This window comes from Pleurodeles waltl, chromosome 10 (assembly GCF_031143425.1).
Source record: "Pleurodeles waltl isolate 20211129_DDA chromosome 10, aPleWal1.hap1.20221129, whole genome shotgun sequence".
Classification (NCBI taxonomy): domain Eukaryota; kingdom Metazoa; phylum Chordata; class Amphibia; order Caudata; family Salamandridae; genus Pleurodeles; species Pleurodeles waltl.
In genome coordinates, this window is record NC_090449.1 from 512,208,912 (window position 1) to 512,226,046 (window position 17,135).

A 17,135-nucleotide genomic window follows, 5' to 3' on the forward strand; every position below is an offset into this window, starting at 1 on the left:
AGATAGGGCGGGGAACTGTGGTTTACTTGGGCCACCTTGTAGGTGGAGGCCAAGTTCAGCCACTCCAACCCAAGATCCAGACTATTCTGGACTGGGTAGCTCCAAAAACCCAGACTCAAGTCAGGGCATTCCTTGGCTTGACTGGGTATTATAGGAGGTTTGAGAAGGGATATGGATCCATTGTGACAGCCCTCACTGAACTCACCTCCAAGAAAATGCCCAAGAAAGTGAACTGGACTGTAGAATGCCAACAGGCCTTTGACACCCTGAAACAAGCAATGTGCTCAGCACCAGTTCTAAAAGCTCCAGATTATTCTAAGCAGTTCATTGTGCAGACAGATGCCTCTGAACATGGGATAGGGGCAGTTTTGTCCCAAACAAATGATGATGGCCTTGACCAGCCTGTTGCTTTCATTAGCAGGAGGTTACTCCCCAGGGAGCAGCGTTGGAGTGCCATTGAGAGGGAGGCCTTTGCTGTGGTTTGGTCCCTGAAGAAGCTGAGACCATACCTCTTTGGGACTCACTTCCTAGTTCAAACTGACCACAGACCTCTCAAATGGCTGATGCAAATGAAAGGTGAAAATCCTAAACTGTTGAGGTGGTCCATCTCCCTACAGGGAATGGACTTTATAGTGGAACACAGACCTGGGACTGCCCATGCCAATGCAGATGGCCTTTCCAGGTTCTTCCACTTAGAAAATGAAGACTCTCTTGGGAAAGGTTAGTCTCATCCTCTTTCGTTTGGGGGGGGGTTGTGTAAGGAAATGCCTCCTTGGCATGGTTGCCCCCTGACTTTTTGCCTTTGCTGATGCTATGTTTACAATTGAAAGTGTGCTGAGGCCTGCTAACCAGGCCCCAGCACCAGTGTTCTTTCCCTAACCTGTACTTTTGTATCCCCAATTGGCAGACCCTGGCATCCAGATAAGTCCCTTGTAACTGGTACTTCTAGTACCAAGGGCCCTGATGCCAAGGAAGGTCTCTAAGGGCTGCAGCATGTCTTATGCCACCCTAGAGACCTCTCACTCAGCACAGACACACTGCTTGCCAGCTTGTGTGTGCTAGTGAGAACAAAACGAGTAAGTCGACATGGCACTCCCCTCAGGGTGCCATGCCAGCCTCTCACTGCCTATGCAAGTATAGGTCAGTCACCCCTCTAGCAGGCCTTACAGCCCTAAGGCAGGGTGCACTATACCATAGGTGAGGGTACCAGTGCATGAGCATGGTACCCCTACAGTGTCTAAACAAAACCTTAGACATTGTAAGTGCAGGGTAGCCATAAGAGTATATGGTCTGGGAGTTTGTCAAACACGAACTCCACAGCACCATAATGGCTACACTGAAAACTGGGAAGTTTGGTATCAAACTTCTCAGCACAATAAATGCACACTGATGCCAGTGTACATTTTATTGCAAAATACACCCCAGAGGGCACCTTAGAGGTGCCCCCTGAAACTTAACCGACTGTCTGTGTAGGCTGACTAGTTCCAGCAGCCTGCCACACTAGAGACATGTTGCTGGCCCCATGGGGAGAGTGCCTTTGTCACTCTGAGGCCAGTAACAAAGCCTGCACTGGGTGGAGATGCTAACACCTCCCCCAGGCAGGAGCTGTGACACCTGGCGGTGAGCCTCAAAGGCTCACCCCTTTGTCACAGCCCAGCAGGGCACTCCAGCTTAGTGGAGTTGCCCGCCCCCTCCGGCCACGGCCCCCACTTTTGGCGGCAAGACTGGAGGGAACAAAGAAAGCAACAAGGAGGAGTCACTGGCCAGTCAGGACAGCCCCTAAGGTGTCCTGAGCTGAGGTGACTCTAACTTTTAGAAATCCTCCATCTTGCAGATGGAGGATTCCCCCAATAGGGTTAGGATTGTGACCCCCTCCCCTTGGGAGGAGGCACAAAGAGGGTGTACCCACCCTCAGGGCTAGTAGCCATTGGCTACTAACCCCCCAGTCCTAAACACGCCCTTAAATTTAGTATTTAAGGGCTACCCTGAACCCTAGAAAAGTAGATTCCTGCAACAACAAGAAGAAGGACTGCCTAGCTGAAAACCCCTGCAGAGGAAGACCAGAAGACAACAACTGCCTTGGCTCCAGAAACTCACCGGCCTGTTTCCTGCCTTCCAAAGAACTCTGCTCCAGCGACGCCTTCCAAAGGGACCAGCGACCTCTGAATCCTCTGAGGACTGCCCTGCTTCGACGACGACAAGAAACTCCAGAGGACAGCGGACCTGCTCCAAAAAGACTGCAACTTTGTTTCAAGAAGCAGCTTTAAAGAACCCTGCAAACTCCCCGCAAGAAGCGTGAGACTTGCAACACTGCACCCGGCGACCCCGACTCGGCTGGTGGAGAACCAACACCTCAGGGAGGACCCCCGGACTACTCTACGACTGTGAGTACCAAAACCTGTCCCCCCTGAGCCCCCACAGCGCCGCCTGCAGAGGGAATCCCGAGGCTTCCCCTGACCGCGACTCTCTGAAACTTAAGTCCCGACGCCTGGAAAAGACCCTGCACCCGCAGCCCCCAGGACCTGAAGGACCGGACTTTCACTGCAGAAGTGAACCCCAGGAGTCCCTCTCCCTTGCCCAAGTGGAGGTTTCCCCGAGGAAGCCCCCCCTTGCCTGCCTGCAGCGCTGAAGAGATCCCTTGATCTCTCATTGACTTACATTGCGAACCCGACGCTTGTTCTAACACTGCACCCGGCCGCCCCCGCGCCGCTGAGGGTGAAATTTCTGTGTGGGCTTGTGTCCCCCCCGGTGCCCTACAAAACCCCCCTGGTCTGCCCTCCGAAGACGCGGGTACTTACCTGCAAGCAGACCGGAACCGGGGCACCCCCTTCTCTCCATTATAGCCTATAAGTTTTGGGCACCACTTTGAACTCTGCACCTGACCGGCCCTGAGCTGCTGGTGTGGTAACTTTGGGGTTGCTCTGAACCCCCAACGGTGGGCTACCTTGGACCAAGAACTGAACCCTGTAAGTGTCTTACTTACCTGGTAAAACTAACAAAAACTTACCTCCCCCAGGAACTGTGAAAATTGCACTAAGTGTCCACTTTTGAAATAGCTATTTGTGAATAACTTGAAAAGTATACATGCAATTGAAATGATTCAAAGTTCCTAATGTACTTACCTGCAATACCTTTCAAACAAGATATTACATGTTAAATTTGAACCTGTGGTTCTTAAAATAAACTAAGAAAAGATATTTTTCTATAAAAAAACCTATTGGCTGGATTTGTCTCTGAGTGTGTGTACCTCATTTATTGTCTATGTGTATGTACAACAAATGCTTAACACTACTCCTTGGATAAGCCTACTGCTCGACCACACTACCACAAAATAGAGCATTAGTATTATCTCTTTTTACCACTATTTTACCTCTAAGGGGAACCCTTGGACTCTGTGCATGCTATTCCTTACTTTGAAATAGCACATACAGAGCCAACTTCCTACAGTTGGTGAATGAGTCCCACAAGATATTTGTTTTACTTTTTACTTTAGAGACCTTAGGATTTCTTCCCCAGCATGTCTGCCTTAGTTTCAATGTTATATATGCTTGCTCAGTTCGAGGAATAGGCCTCCCAAGGCATACCTGGAATCTCCCAACTTGCATCCACAAACTAATATAGGTTCCGTTAGCAATTATATAGGATTAGTTAGGACTCTGGTAAGAATAGAGACATGAATGGGTAAGGAAAGCTTATGGTAGGTGTTCCTTCACAGGTATATTGCACAGGTAGAAGGCAGATAGTGAAAGTAGAACAGATGTACATCATCTACACCTATGGATTCAAACCCATTGGTGTCATCTTAGCACTGAAGGACAATGACACGTATGGGTCAGTGTTTGACCTGCTTTTCATGTTCATCCTCTATCAGAACTTAGTAGATGTTTAGTTTGCTGTATAAGTGCATTACAGTCACAGCACTGCACATAATGTTGGCTGGGACATTTGCTACGTTTTCACGGACTCCCCTGTGTGCCAAACACTATCCTTTTTCATAGCCTGTGACCTTCTCTTTAGGGAACATTGCGAGAATTCCCCAGCATGTCTCCCTTAGTTTCAAAGGTAGATATGCTCACTCAGTTCGAGGAATCGCTTTGTACGGCATGCTTGGACACCCCCAACTTGCATCCACAAACTGGAAGGAGTTAGATTTAGGACAGTGTGTGCTAAAGGCGCATGAAAAACATGTCTCCCTGAGCCTTGAGTGGCTGTCATGGGAGTCTTTAGTAAAGGTTTGCTATGCATGCCTTTGGTAATATTCAGGAAGAAGGAGGCGGTTACTTGACAGGTGGCAAAATGTAGTCAAACGTATTCCATCCTCTGGCGTATGAATGTCATGGGCCCTAGTCTGGCAGCGGTAAGTTAATGGGAGTGCAGTGATTGGTTGGACTGGTCCCGTGGCCGGTGTTATGAAAGGGTTGTTTGTTGCGTGTGAATGGACCATAAAGAGGTTGGTGCCTGGACGTGGCTTTATGGCCCACCTTCAGAAAGCTTGGTTTCAATATTCAGATACTTTGAAGTATTCATACTGTTAAACCATAATATCTTGAGGTACTAAAACCAACCAGTGTGAGTGGTGGATTAACTTTAACATACCAGGGGAGTCCAACTGTGCAGGACTTGCGTGGCTCTCACCAGTTTTCCTTCACTCATAATCCCCTTGAAATCACAAAATTTGCTTAAAAAACTCTTTTGCCTTGCTTTTCAGTGAGCGGAAGTCCTGGAATCTGCAGGCAGCCACAAATGTTCTACCACCCAGCGTTCCACTAAGTCTCCGAAGAAAAACTGCCTCACTTTAGTGAGTGGGCAAGTGACCACAACAGGGAAGTACCCAAAATGGAGTGTGGAGACATCAAAATTACCTACCATAAAACAGCCTCGTTTTGTAAGACAGTCACCTGAGTATTTGGTCCTGGGCTTGGCGGCCACATAGGGAAACTGTTAGAAATGGGGTCTTTGGTTGGCAGTCCGGTTACCCCCTGTCCAAGCAGGGACCCTCACTTTAGTCAGGGTAAGTCACACACAATCTAAATTATCCTGTGCCCACCCTCTGGTAGCTTGGCACTGAGCAGTCAGGCTTAACTTAAAAGGCAATGTGTAAAGTATTTGTGCAATAAATCATGCAATAACACAGTATAGCACCACAAAAATACACCACACGGTGTTTAGAAAATTATATAATATTTATCTGATAAGATGCAGGTCAAAACGATTAAAATGCAATAAGTATATGTTGAGATCACTGTAAAAGTGATATAAAGTGTCTTTAGTCTTTTAAAAGCAATAAATGTCTCTTTCAAGCACAAAGTACCTGGTTCGCATTCAAAATCTCCGGAAGGAACCGCAGAGGAGGAGATGTATGGAAAACAAGGAGGTGTGCGTCGATTTCTCAGGCTGCACACAGTGATGCGTTTAGTTTTCATGCAGGGATGGCTGTTCGTCAGTTTCTGGCGCTTGGTCGTGGATCCTCTTCAGGTTGCATGGTTTTTAGGCGCCCCAGGGATGATGCGTGGATTTCCAGCGCTGACAGGATGAAGTCACAGGAGCTGCATCGATCCGGTGGGCATTGCGTGGACATTTCTACTGCACAGCCGGTGCTGCGTTGATTCCTCTCTGGAAGTCAGGCTGCATAGTTTCGGCTCGGCTGTGTGTCAATCCAGTGGGCTGTGCGTCGAATTTCCGGTCGCTATGCTGGTGCTGCGTCGATCTTCTTGTTGCGAAGTCAGCTGCTTCATTCCGGTTTGGCGTGCAGTGAATTTTTCACCGCAATGCAGGCTGTGCATCATTTCTGGCAGGCTGCGATTTTCGCAGCACAAGGAGTCCTTCTTGTAGAGATGAAGTCTTTTTGGTCCTGAGACTTCAGGGAACAGGAGGTAAGCTCTATCCAAGCCCTTGGAGAGCACTTATCACCACAGCCAGAGAGCAGCAAGGAAGCAGGGCAATAGCAAAGCAGCAGTCCTTCACAGAAAGCAGTCAGGTGAGTCCTTTGGACAGCCAGGCAGCCCTTCTTGGCAGGATGCAGGTTATGGTTCAGGTTCTCTTCTCCAGAAAGTGTCTGAGTTGGTCGGGGCAGAGGCCCTGTTTAAATACCCAAATGTACCTTTGAAGTGGGGGGGACTTCAAAGAGTGGCTTAGAAGTGCACAAGGTACCCTTTCAGTTCACTCCTGTCTGCCAGGGTCCCAGTAGGAGGTGTGGCAGTCCTTTGTGTGAGGGCAGGCTACTGTCCTTTGACATGTAAGTGGAAGACCCTCCACCCTCCCAGCCCAGGAAGACCCATTCAAAATGCAGATGTATGCAAGTGAGGCTGAGTATCCTGTGGTTGGGGTGTGTCTTAGTGAACCCACAAGGGAGCTGTCAACTGAACCCAGTCAGATGTGGATTGTAGGGCACAGAAGGATTTAAGTGCAGAGAAATGCTCACTTTCTAAAAGTGGCATTTCTAAAATAGTAATATTAAATCCAACTTCACCAGTCTGCAGGATTTTGTATCACCATTCTGGCCATACTAAATATGACCTTCCTACTCCTCTCAGGTCAGCAGCTACCACTCAAACAGTATATGAGTGTAGCCCCAATGTTAGCCTATGAAGGGAGCAGGCCTCACAGCAGTGTAAAATAAATTTAGGAGATTTACACTACCAGGACATGTAAACTACACAGGTGCATGTCCTGCCTTTTGCCTACACAGCACCCTGCCCTATGGGTTACTTAGGGGTGACTCCTATGTAGAAAAAGGGGGAGTTTTAGGCTTGGCAAGTACTTTTAAATGCCAAGTCGAATTGGCAGTGTAACTGCACACACAGGCCTTGCAATGGCAGGCCTGAGACAAGATTAAGGAGCTACCTAAGTGGTTGGCACAATCCGTGCTGCAGGCCTACTAGAAGCATTTAATCTACAGGCCCTGGGTGCATACAGTGCACTTTACTAGGCACTTATAGGTAAATTAAATAGTCCAATTGGGTATGTTCCAATGTTATTATGTTTAAAGGGAGAGAGCATATGCACTTTAGCACTGGTTAGCAGTGGTAAAGTGCACAGAGTCTTAAAACCAGCAAAAAACTGTATCTAAAAAAATGGCTCTACACAAATGACCCCTTGCTGAATTCAGAATTTCGTCTACTTTTCTGAAATGTTTAGCTGTCCTGGATCCAGCATTGGTTTCATACCCATTTCTATCACTAACTGGAAGGAGACTAAAAGCACAAAAAATAGTAAAAATGGGGTATGTCCCAGTAAAATGCCATAATTGTATTAAAAAGTGTGGTTTTCCGATTCAAGTGTGCCTGTTCCTGAAAGATGGGAAGTTGGGCATTTTAGGACCGCAAAGCCTTTGTTGATGCCATTTTCAGGGACAACACCACATGCTTTTTCCCCATCTTTTGGAGGTAAAAAACAATGTTCACTATATTTTGGCTAATTTCTTGGTCTCCTCCAGGAGAACCCACAAACTCTGGGTACCTTTTAGAATTCCTAGGATATTGGAAAAAAGGACGCAAATTTGGCGTGGATAGCTTATGTGGACAAAAAGTTATGAAGGCCTAAGCGCTAACTACCCCAAATAGCCAAAAAAGGGCTCAGCACTTGGGGGAGAGGGGTGGGAGGCCCAGCTGCTAAGGGGCTAAAAGGTTTTGCAGCTAGCAGGGGTGGGGGACTGGGGGAGAAGGGGTGACTCTCCTCCGCCCATTGAGTGATAAGCAAACACGCTTATTCAAAATACCTGTCCGGTCCAAATGAACAAGCACTTAGCCTGACCGTGGTGTTGAATCAGATTTTTGACGAATGTGGCCTCGTGCTTGCCAAGGTTGGTAGGGTGAAGGTATTTCAGTTCAGTAGGGAAAAGGTGACAATGCAGTAAAAAACTGCAGAAGGCACTCTATTGTGCGAGGACATTGCAATGCCAGCTCCTGGTGGCTCTATCCTTTTACCGGTTGAAAATAAACAAGGCGTTTTAGTTAATTTCACAGAATCAAACGTATTCATCAGTAGGCAGAGTGTTGCTACAGCAGTCCATTTGATTTGTGAGGTTTTATTTTCTTATGTAATCGTGATTTTTATCTTGTAATTGATATATATTTCGTATTCTCCTATTTTTGCTGTTGTGAGGTTTAATTTTTAAAGATAGAAACAGGTAAAACTGCCCACGACCATGTGTTTGTGATGTGTGTTTTTATTTGAAGGAAACCCTACAGCAATGTCGTTGAGTTGCATTTTTTTAAAAAGCTACTTTATCTTGCTGCAGCTTTTTAACAAACTGTAGTTATGTTGCTCAGAGTGTTGTGTACATGCAATAGGTTGTTGGGGATCTCGTAAAAGTATGTAAAAACGTGCTGTGGGGAGTACGGACGGGATGATGTTGCCCCCTCCTTGAAGTCTCTCCCCCATGGAGGAGATAGATCCTTACATTTTAAAAAGATCCGTGCCAGAAGCTTCCTGACACCATCAACCTGAAAGCAGACTTCCTGTATGAAGCTTCAGGAACGGAACATTCTGATAACAGCTCTGCTTTGGCCAGTATGAGTGTGACAGAGCCCACCACCGGCTACTCTCTACATAGACTAATTTCAGGGAGTGGAGGTTTCCTGACACCTTGCTAAGACATCTACATTTCTACCACAAACCTTTAACCAGGAAATCAAGTTTATAAATCATGGTGGAAAGCAGCCTCGCTTAGGTAGGTTTTTCAAATATAAGTACTTGAGAAAAAGGAAATCGCGCCCCAAATTCAAAGATAAATTGAAAACAAAATAATACAAATTAAAAGTCAGAAAGTGTAAGTATGATAGCAAAACAGTGCTATTCCTTTAAAAAACGTAACAGTTTTTTAGTGTTTAATGTGCCAAACTGGTCTGTATCCTCCATAAAAATAAAAAGTCTCTTACATGTAAGGAAGGATCTCCAACAAGTGTAATTTTGATGTTCAGCACATCCCGCTGTCAAGAGGCAAGAGGTAAGGAACACTTATTTTGTTTTGGGCACTTAAGAAAACTGAAGATAGATCTAAAACACAGAACTCTACTTCTGTAATCAAGGTGTCGAAAAATTGGCCCATGCGACTCAGTGATATATATTTTTTGTTCTATTGTCAAAAGAGGATTTCCGAAGACAGAACTAGTTAATAATATTTTCACTGACCTCATCAACTATTACTTTTCCCCACTTTTTAGAGAAAAAAGTTTCAATAAGGCGGCTGGATAAGGCTAACCAGTTCAACTGTGGGCAAAATCGGGTCATGTTATTAGAGTGCGAAAATCTGAAACTGCTTGAGTCAATAAAAGGCCGGCAGGCCAGAGGCTAAATCAATAACGTATTTCTTAATAATATTCTCACAGGCAATTTTGCTCAGCAGGGAGTCGAGACTATACACATAAGAATCACTCACTGGGTCTTTCATTCATCACTTGCCTTTAAGCAGCTTGCCCAACAACCCCTCCTGTAATAGTGGATATGAAAGTAGGCCGTGATGAGTGATTATCCAAGGTTCCACATTAGAGAATTCGAGATCTTTCATCATTGTCAACCATAAACCGATTTCCATCGGGGTGGTGGGACTGTAACAACTGTAGAAATAAGATTTCTTTCTCTTGCAGCCCTTACACTACAAAAGACTAAAACAGAAAAACACACATTGAACAATACCTTATTTTTATTTTTAATCTCCTATAATTCTTGATTTTTACTATACAAAAATATTTTTCCCCAAATTCTGAAAATATTTGCCACAAAGGGTGATGTGTAAAATTAAAGCTTCAACAAGTAAAACAGTTTGTAAAGTCCTACAGTTAGAGCGGTTTATTTTCTCTCAGCAAGATCACATGAGCGTTTTCAAGCTGTGTTGGAAAGAGCTTTCTGTTCCTTTATCAAGAGTTATGGGTGTGGCTTCCTGGCACCCTTCTGTCTTCTACGCAGAGCTGAACACAGACGGTGGCTTGTTCCTGACAGCAGCGGTGATGACCCCGGGCTTCTTTCTCATGGGATAGTACTTGGCCATGGCTTTGAGGTAGTTGTGCTGTCAACAAAAAAGTAATACTGTCAGTGACGGAGTTCACACAAGCATCTTCAGCCAGCATCTGATCACATCTATAGAATTGGTTTCCCGATTTAATTCCTCTCTCATAGCCAAACTATAGCAATTTTTTCACTTTGTAGGAATAGGCAAAATTATATTCTTGGCTCCTTCAACACAACAGATTGGTCTAAAAGTACTACTCCAAGGGATAATAGTGATGTAGGAAGGTGCCAGTCTATGGGAAGTGAGAGTAAAAGAGTGACATTCTCATTGTGACCTGCAGATACACAGTGGACTATTCAAGATGGATTTGATCTAGCTGCAAATTCCTCATCTTTTGAATATTCTCCAGGCAACAGAATTAATCTGGAAACGTTTCAGCAGTACCTCTGTGCACCAAACAGTGGTGCCATACAACTCTGCACTGATGCTATTCCACTCTAGAAGTGATGTGCAGGATCTCTATAGGTGCCATTCCTGCGTGCTGACATCAGTTGCTTTCAAAACTGCCCATGCCTCCAGACGTAGAGCCCCAAAAGCAAACTGGTAGACCAGTGTGCAGATTCCTAGACCTAGGATCTTATTAATGGGTAGTGTCCAATAACAGAATGAAGGGGGGGGGGTGGATTGGTGAGGAGTCTGCAGCTCTATAGAATCTCTACCAGAAAGAGCATTAATGATGGTAAGTAACTTGTTCTTCTGACAGAGACTTCCAGCCACAGATTCCTCACCATTTGAATAGATACCAGAGCAGTACCTATTGGAGGTGGGTCTGTGAATGGACTCAAACTACACAGTCCTGCAGGCTTTCCAGACAATAATGCTTTGTGAACGTATGAAGAAATGCCCAAGTAGCTGCCTGACAGATGTTTAGGACAGAGAGACTATATGCTAACGCAGTGGTAGCAGCTTTGGCATGGACTCGCAAGCCTTCTGAAGGATGCTTCTTCACCAATGCAAAGCATGATCCAGCGCAAGATGGTATACTTTTGCACAACCTTGCACTTTGTTCCAGTGAGGCCCGGTGTTCTTTGGTACAATCTATGTAAGCTCACCTTTCTCTTGGGGTCCAAGGATAAAGTCTCTTCTCCTCCATAGAGGGGTGAAGAGGGAGCATAGAACAATGGCAGGATGCTGGTTTAACCGACATGGAATGGCATCAAAACTTTGGAAAGCAAGGAGGCTCTGGTACGCAGAACTAGCTTATATGGGAGGAAGGTGGAATATGGAGGATGGACACGTATCGCCTGAAGTTCACTAACCCTCCAAGCAGAGGTGATAACAACAAGGAACATAGTTTTTAGAGTGAGAAGCCTAAAGGGACAACTGTGAATAGGATTGAATTATTTGATCCTACTGGGGAATCACAAAGGGTGAACCAGTAAATAGATGCTGTAGCCCTTCTGAAAAGCACATCAGAAATGGTGATTTTAAACTGTGCCCACAGCAAAAGCTAGTTCTGCAAGACAAAGCACAAAGAGCAGAATTTAGAAAATTTGGCTTGAAGGAGAGGTCATCTTGGTGGGTGCTGCACCAAACCACAAATCTGTCCCAATGACAGGCATATAGGGTCTTTGTCCATGGATGCTTGACTGACAGAATAACAAACAACCTCTGGGGGAAGGTCAGACATTCAGCTGTCTGACTTGAGGGGAGATGCACAAACCCAAGAGTTCTGGATACCAGCACTCTCCCTTCCCATTCTAGAGCCACTAGGTTGACTTGCACCATTCAGTCCCGGCCTTCTTGAGAACATGGGGAAGGAGTGAAATTGGCAGAAAAGGGTACGTGAGTCCCATGTATCCCTTCAGGCAGATCATGTATCCAAGTGTGAGACACCTTCGAAAGTTCAATGTGCAAAATTGCTAACATTGTGCATTATCAATGGTGGTGAACAGTTTGAGCCAAGGTTCTCCTCATTTGTGGAAGAGACCTAGCACCACATCTGGGTGGAACTGCAATGCGTGATCCGCGAAGCACCTGTGGCAGAGGTCGTTAGCTCTCGTGCTCAGGGAGCCCACCAGATGGTTCAACAACAGGAATTAATTGGCAGTTTAGCCATGGCCAGAGGTGCAAGGCCTCCTGCCACAGGTTTGTACCCCCCCCCTTATTTGTTGCAGACCACATGGTGGTGTCCATGAGCCCCTGTACCAGCCTCCCTTTGGTCAATGGTAGAAAGGCTTTCAGCATCAAGCTGATAGCTCCAAGAGATTGTTACGGAGCCAGTACTCTGCCAGAGACCACACACCTCCGATCTCCACCTCTCACAAATGGCTGCTCCAACCCAGAAGTGATGCTTCAGTCACCAATGTCAGCTCTGTGTGGGGAAGGGAGATGGTTCTGCCGCTGACCCAATCACGGCCCAGTACCCACCACTGCAGATCCTTCGTAGTCTCCTCTGAAATCTGGATGAGGTTGGAGCCCTTTGCTGCTGGGCCCACCAGGACTTCACTCTCACTGCTGAGCCCCCATTTGCTACCTGCCATCAGGCCATCAGTCCCAGCAGCCTCGGAGTTAACCTCACGGAAATCCAATACAGGTTGAAAAAACAGGATCATAGCCTGAACTCGCTTTCCCAGAGCAAAGACACAAAACCAAACTGCATCCAGAATGGCTCAGATGAAAGGTAGCATCTGGAAAGGAGTGAGATGTGACCTTAGCACGTTTATAGTGAAACCCAAAGAAGACAGGAGTTCACTGTAGTCTGGAGGTGGTAGATGACTGCCTGGAGCAAGCCTGCCTTAAACAGCCAATCGTCGAAGTAGGGGAAAACTGGCACCCCTGACATCTGAAGGAGTGCTGCCAGCACCGGCATCACTTTTGCGAACGCTCAAGGGATGCTGCTGAGACCAAAGGGGAGCACAGTGAAATGGAACTCACCCACCAACAACTGCAGATAGCACCGAAGAGCCAGAAGGATGGGGATATGCAATTAGGCATCCTGCAGGTCCAATTAGGCATCCTGCAGGTCCAAAGGTATCATCCAGCCTCCAGGTTTAATGGTTGACAAGATGTGGGCTAGGATTGGCATTTTGAATTCCTCCTTACGGAGGAAGGCATTGAGAGGGGCAGGTCTAAAATAACAACCATGTCAGACTTCCTGCCATGGCACTCTCAACACCACTTTGGCAAATGAACTTGTGTTTCCTGCTGCAAAACGGAGAGATGGTCTTCTGTCTGTCATTGAAGAGATGGTGGAAGGTGCAGCGGGGAAGAAATTAAAGGCAGTGCATAACCTTTTATGGCAATCCGCAGGACCCACCTGTTTGTGTAATCTCTTTTCAACCCGGATAGGATCAGTGGATTCTGTCTTACAGTGGGTGGCTGTGGTCATGCAAAGACACATTAAAGGGGTTTTGCAGGTGGGGATATAGCATGGCAGAGGACTTTGCTGCACACTGACCTTTGCCGTGGGAGTGGTGGATGCCTCTGCCTATTCCATTAAAGGGCTGTGTCCCTTGCTGGGGCTCGATCAGCTGATGCTAGAGTGATGGAACGTTTGGGCCTGGCGAGGCAGGGTGGAAAGACCCAGAGAACGAATGTTAGCCCTATTCTCTTTAAACCATTCAACGTCTGAGTCAGCCTATTCCCAAACAGGAAAGTCCCGTCCAAGGGAATGTCCATCAGTTAGGACTACGTTTTGCCTTAGAACCCAGTCAGCCATAACCATGCCTGGTGGTGAATGTTAACACTGGTGCCCATGGTGTGCCTAGTGGAGTCGGCAGTGTCCAAGCCACAATGAATCATGAGCTTGATTGCATTAACATCTTGAATCACCTTCGATAGGACGTGGATAAGGTCCTCTGGAACATCAGGAAGGACTTTTGCCAGTGAATCCTAAAGGACATGGAGGTAACAGCTCAATACACAGGAGGCATTCATGGAATGCAGGATCAAGCTGACAGCATAAAAGAGATGCTTACAAAAGGTCTCCATGTGTTTATATTCCCTGTTGGAGGAAAGTGGTTGGGAAGTTATTGGGGTATGATGGGCCAGTGAAGGCCTGCACACAAGGCTCACTGGAGAGGGGTGCTGAGACAGAAATGCTGGGTCTCCAGGAGCAAGGCAGTGGCGCTGAGAAATCTGTCGGTTTGCCTGTTTGAACTGTGGGCCACTGCAAGGCATAGCCCAAGCACTCAGAAGAGTATCTGCAAGTGCCAAATTGATAGGCAGAATGGGCTCAGATCCAGTGTAACCTAGATTGAGGACTTGTGTAACAATGTTTGTTTTCACCCCCATAGTGTAGTGCTGAAGGTCGAGGTCTTTGACCCCCTTATGCATTACTACAGCCTATGAAGGACACTCTTCTGTGGCTGCACCAGGGTGGGAGGGGAGAAAAGAGATGTCTCAGGCAAGGTGTCAAGTCCACTGGCATCTTGCAAATCTTGGTACCAGTTATCCTCTGGATAAGGTTGAGCGAACTCATACCCTGGGTTACAGTTATTATCCAAGTGTGTGCCAAAGGATGAATGTAAGGGAGGGCGCCTGCCTGGTGGAGGATGGAGGACCGGCAACAGTGCCCTAAGAGGAATCAGTTACAACATAGGTTGGATTAGGGCCGGAGTCAAATCGATGTGTGAAAGGATAAACTGGTCAGCCTCCGCAGAGTACGAGGTCTGTCTTGGTGTTAAAGTGCCTGGACCTGAGATGGGCATAATGTCAGAATGGGCTCAGAGGATCCAGCAGGTGCTGAGGGTGAACCTACAAGAAGTGACCCAGATAAAGGGCCTCTTGACTCTGTGGGGGCCCAAAGGTGCACCAGAGGGAACCAGTAAAGAACGGAAGAGCACAGAGGCTGCGTCAAAGTCTTCAATATGGTACTGCATGGCTGAAGGCTCCAGGAATTACAGCTGTGCCAGAACCAATTGCAGATTTGATTCCGAAGTCATCTGACTTCAGGACTGCAAATGCGATTGTTGGTGCCACACTTCTTCAGGAGAATGAGAAGCGCACCTCTGCTTGGCCTTCTTGTGTTTTTTGTGCTTACCAAAAGACTTTGAGCGTGATAAGAACGACCTTTTGAATGCCTCCAGTGACTCTGGAACAGGATCAGCACTGGGCCTTGCAGCGGGACTTTGAATCACCAGATAATGGGAGTCATTATGACCCTGGCGGATGACGGAGAACCGGCGGTAAGACCGCCAACAGGCTGGCGGTCTTACCTTGCGGAATTATGACCATGGTGGAGACGACCACCGGGCTGGAGACCTGGGTCTCCAGCCCGGCGGCCGTCACTATACCACCGGCGGTATTTGGACCCGGCTTAACGGCGTGGATTTCCAGCGGTTTGAACCGCCATGAAATCCATGGCGGTAAGCACTATCAGTGCCAGGGAATTCCTTCCCTGGCACTGATAGGGGTCTCCCCCACCCTGACTCCCTCCCCTACACCCCCCACCACCCCTGCCACCCCCCAGAGGTGGCAGGGCCCCCCTCCCCACCCCGACCCCCAACATCACATAACTCACACACACCCGACAAGCATGCAGGCACCACCAACACATCCACACACACACACAGTCAGACACGCACACCCACATTCAAACATACACGCACACATCCATAGACATACCCACAGACATACATGCACTCATTCCCAAACACGCATCACCCCCACAAGCATACATGCACTCACACACCCCTCTACATACTCAGACGCACACCCCCATGCACGCACACAGCACACAACACACAACACCCCCACACCCCCCTCCCCTAACGGACGATCGACTTACCTGGTCCGTCGATCCTCCGGGAGGGGATGGGAGCCATGGGGGCAGCTCCGCCGACACCATACCGCCAGCAGAACACCGCCACGGCGAATCACAGGACGTGATTAGCTGGGCGGTGTTCTGTTGCCGTGGCGGTGGAGGTGGAGCAACCTCCACTTCCCCGCCTCCCGCCAGTATGGCTGTTGGCGGCTCTCCGTCCGTAAAGGGACGGAGAGCTGCCAACGGTCATAATAGGCCGAGCGGAAAACCGCCTGCACAGGAGGTCTTCCGCACGGCGGTCCCTCAGCGGTCTTGAAAAAAGACCGCCGAGGTCAAAATGACCCCCAATGTCTTTGTGCTTGGTGATGTAGAGTTTTACCTCCCGCTCCCTAACGGCCTAGGGATTCATTAACACACAGTCTCTACTGGTCTTAGAGTCATGGTCTGACCTCAGACTCCACAGGCCTACCTAGTGGAGATCTGTCATAGACATCTGCTTTCGACAGTCTCACGAGGGTTTAAACCTATTGACTTGGGGGTTGGCATCCCTTGCATAGTGAGAAAAATTAGATGGATGATTCGAACAAAGACAGTACAGCTACATCAGTTAACATCAATATAAGGTAACAGTCGCATAAATAGACACCAGCAAAGTCAGTGGGTCTCACCTTTGCATATACATGCTGTAGGAAGCTGGATCTGTATATACTATACCAAAATGAGGTCTATTGTGCACATGACCACTGGATCCTCAGAGGCTTAACCGAGGCTAAAGTAGATAATACTAATGCTGTCTTTTGTGAATGTGGTCAAGCACTTAAACTTATCAGAGGGTAGTGCAAAGCATTTGTTGTACACACACAGTCTTTGAGTGTGTGCCTCATTTCCTGACTAACTCCAGGACAATGTTTTTATATAGCAAAAATATATTTTGTTATTTTATTTCTAGGACTAAAAGGATCTTCGCTGCAGGTAAGTGGAGTTGTACGTTTGTATCAAGCCTATATAGCAAATGCACTTTGTTTAGGTTTTGCAGATAAAACAGTTTAAAAGTCAGTAACACTTTTCAATTTCAAAAGTATACTGTGCAATTTCTCATAGGAACCAATGCAGTCCTAGGGGAAGAAAAGTGTTAGCACGGTTTACAAGTAAGTACTCTGCTTACGATCCTAGTCTTCGGTGGTTAGGCTATCCACAGGTAAAAGTTCAAGTTGACCCCCAAAAGTCCATTACCAGCAACACAGAGCCTGCCGGATGAAAAGGTGAAAGTTAGTTTTGTTTTTTCAATGGACTCCTATGAGGACTGGGGGAACTCAGAAAGAAATAGGTTGCAGGTAAGTACCCGTAAATTCAGGGCACAGACCTGGGGGTTTCAGATGAACACTGGGGGGCCACAGGTCAGCACCAAACACACACACT

At 47.2% G+C, this 17,135-nt stretch overlaps 1 protein-coding gene across 6 annotated transcripts in view; it reads right to left on the reverse strand.

Annotated features, from left to right (window-relative positions):
* Nucleotides 1–9,625: 9,625 nt before the first annotated feature.
* KIF9 (kinesin family member 9) overlaps nt 9,626–17,135 on the reverse strand; it is a 483,408-nt gene continuing 475,898 nt past the window's right edge. For 2 of the 6 annotated variants that reach the window (XM_069210940.1, XM_069210938.1), the window contains one exon: nt 9,626–10,006. In XM_069210940.1, coding sequence (XP_069067041.1) covers nt 9,899–10,006 — 108 coding nt within the window. In that variant the 3' untranslated portion in view covers nt 9,626–9,898. The remainder of the gene's footprint in view (nt 10,007–17,135) is intronic. The other 4 variants (XM_069210939.1, XM_069210936.1, XM_069210937.1 and 1 more) reach the window with 2 other exon arrangements.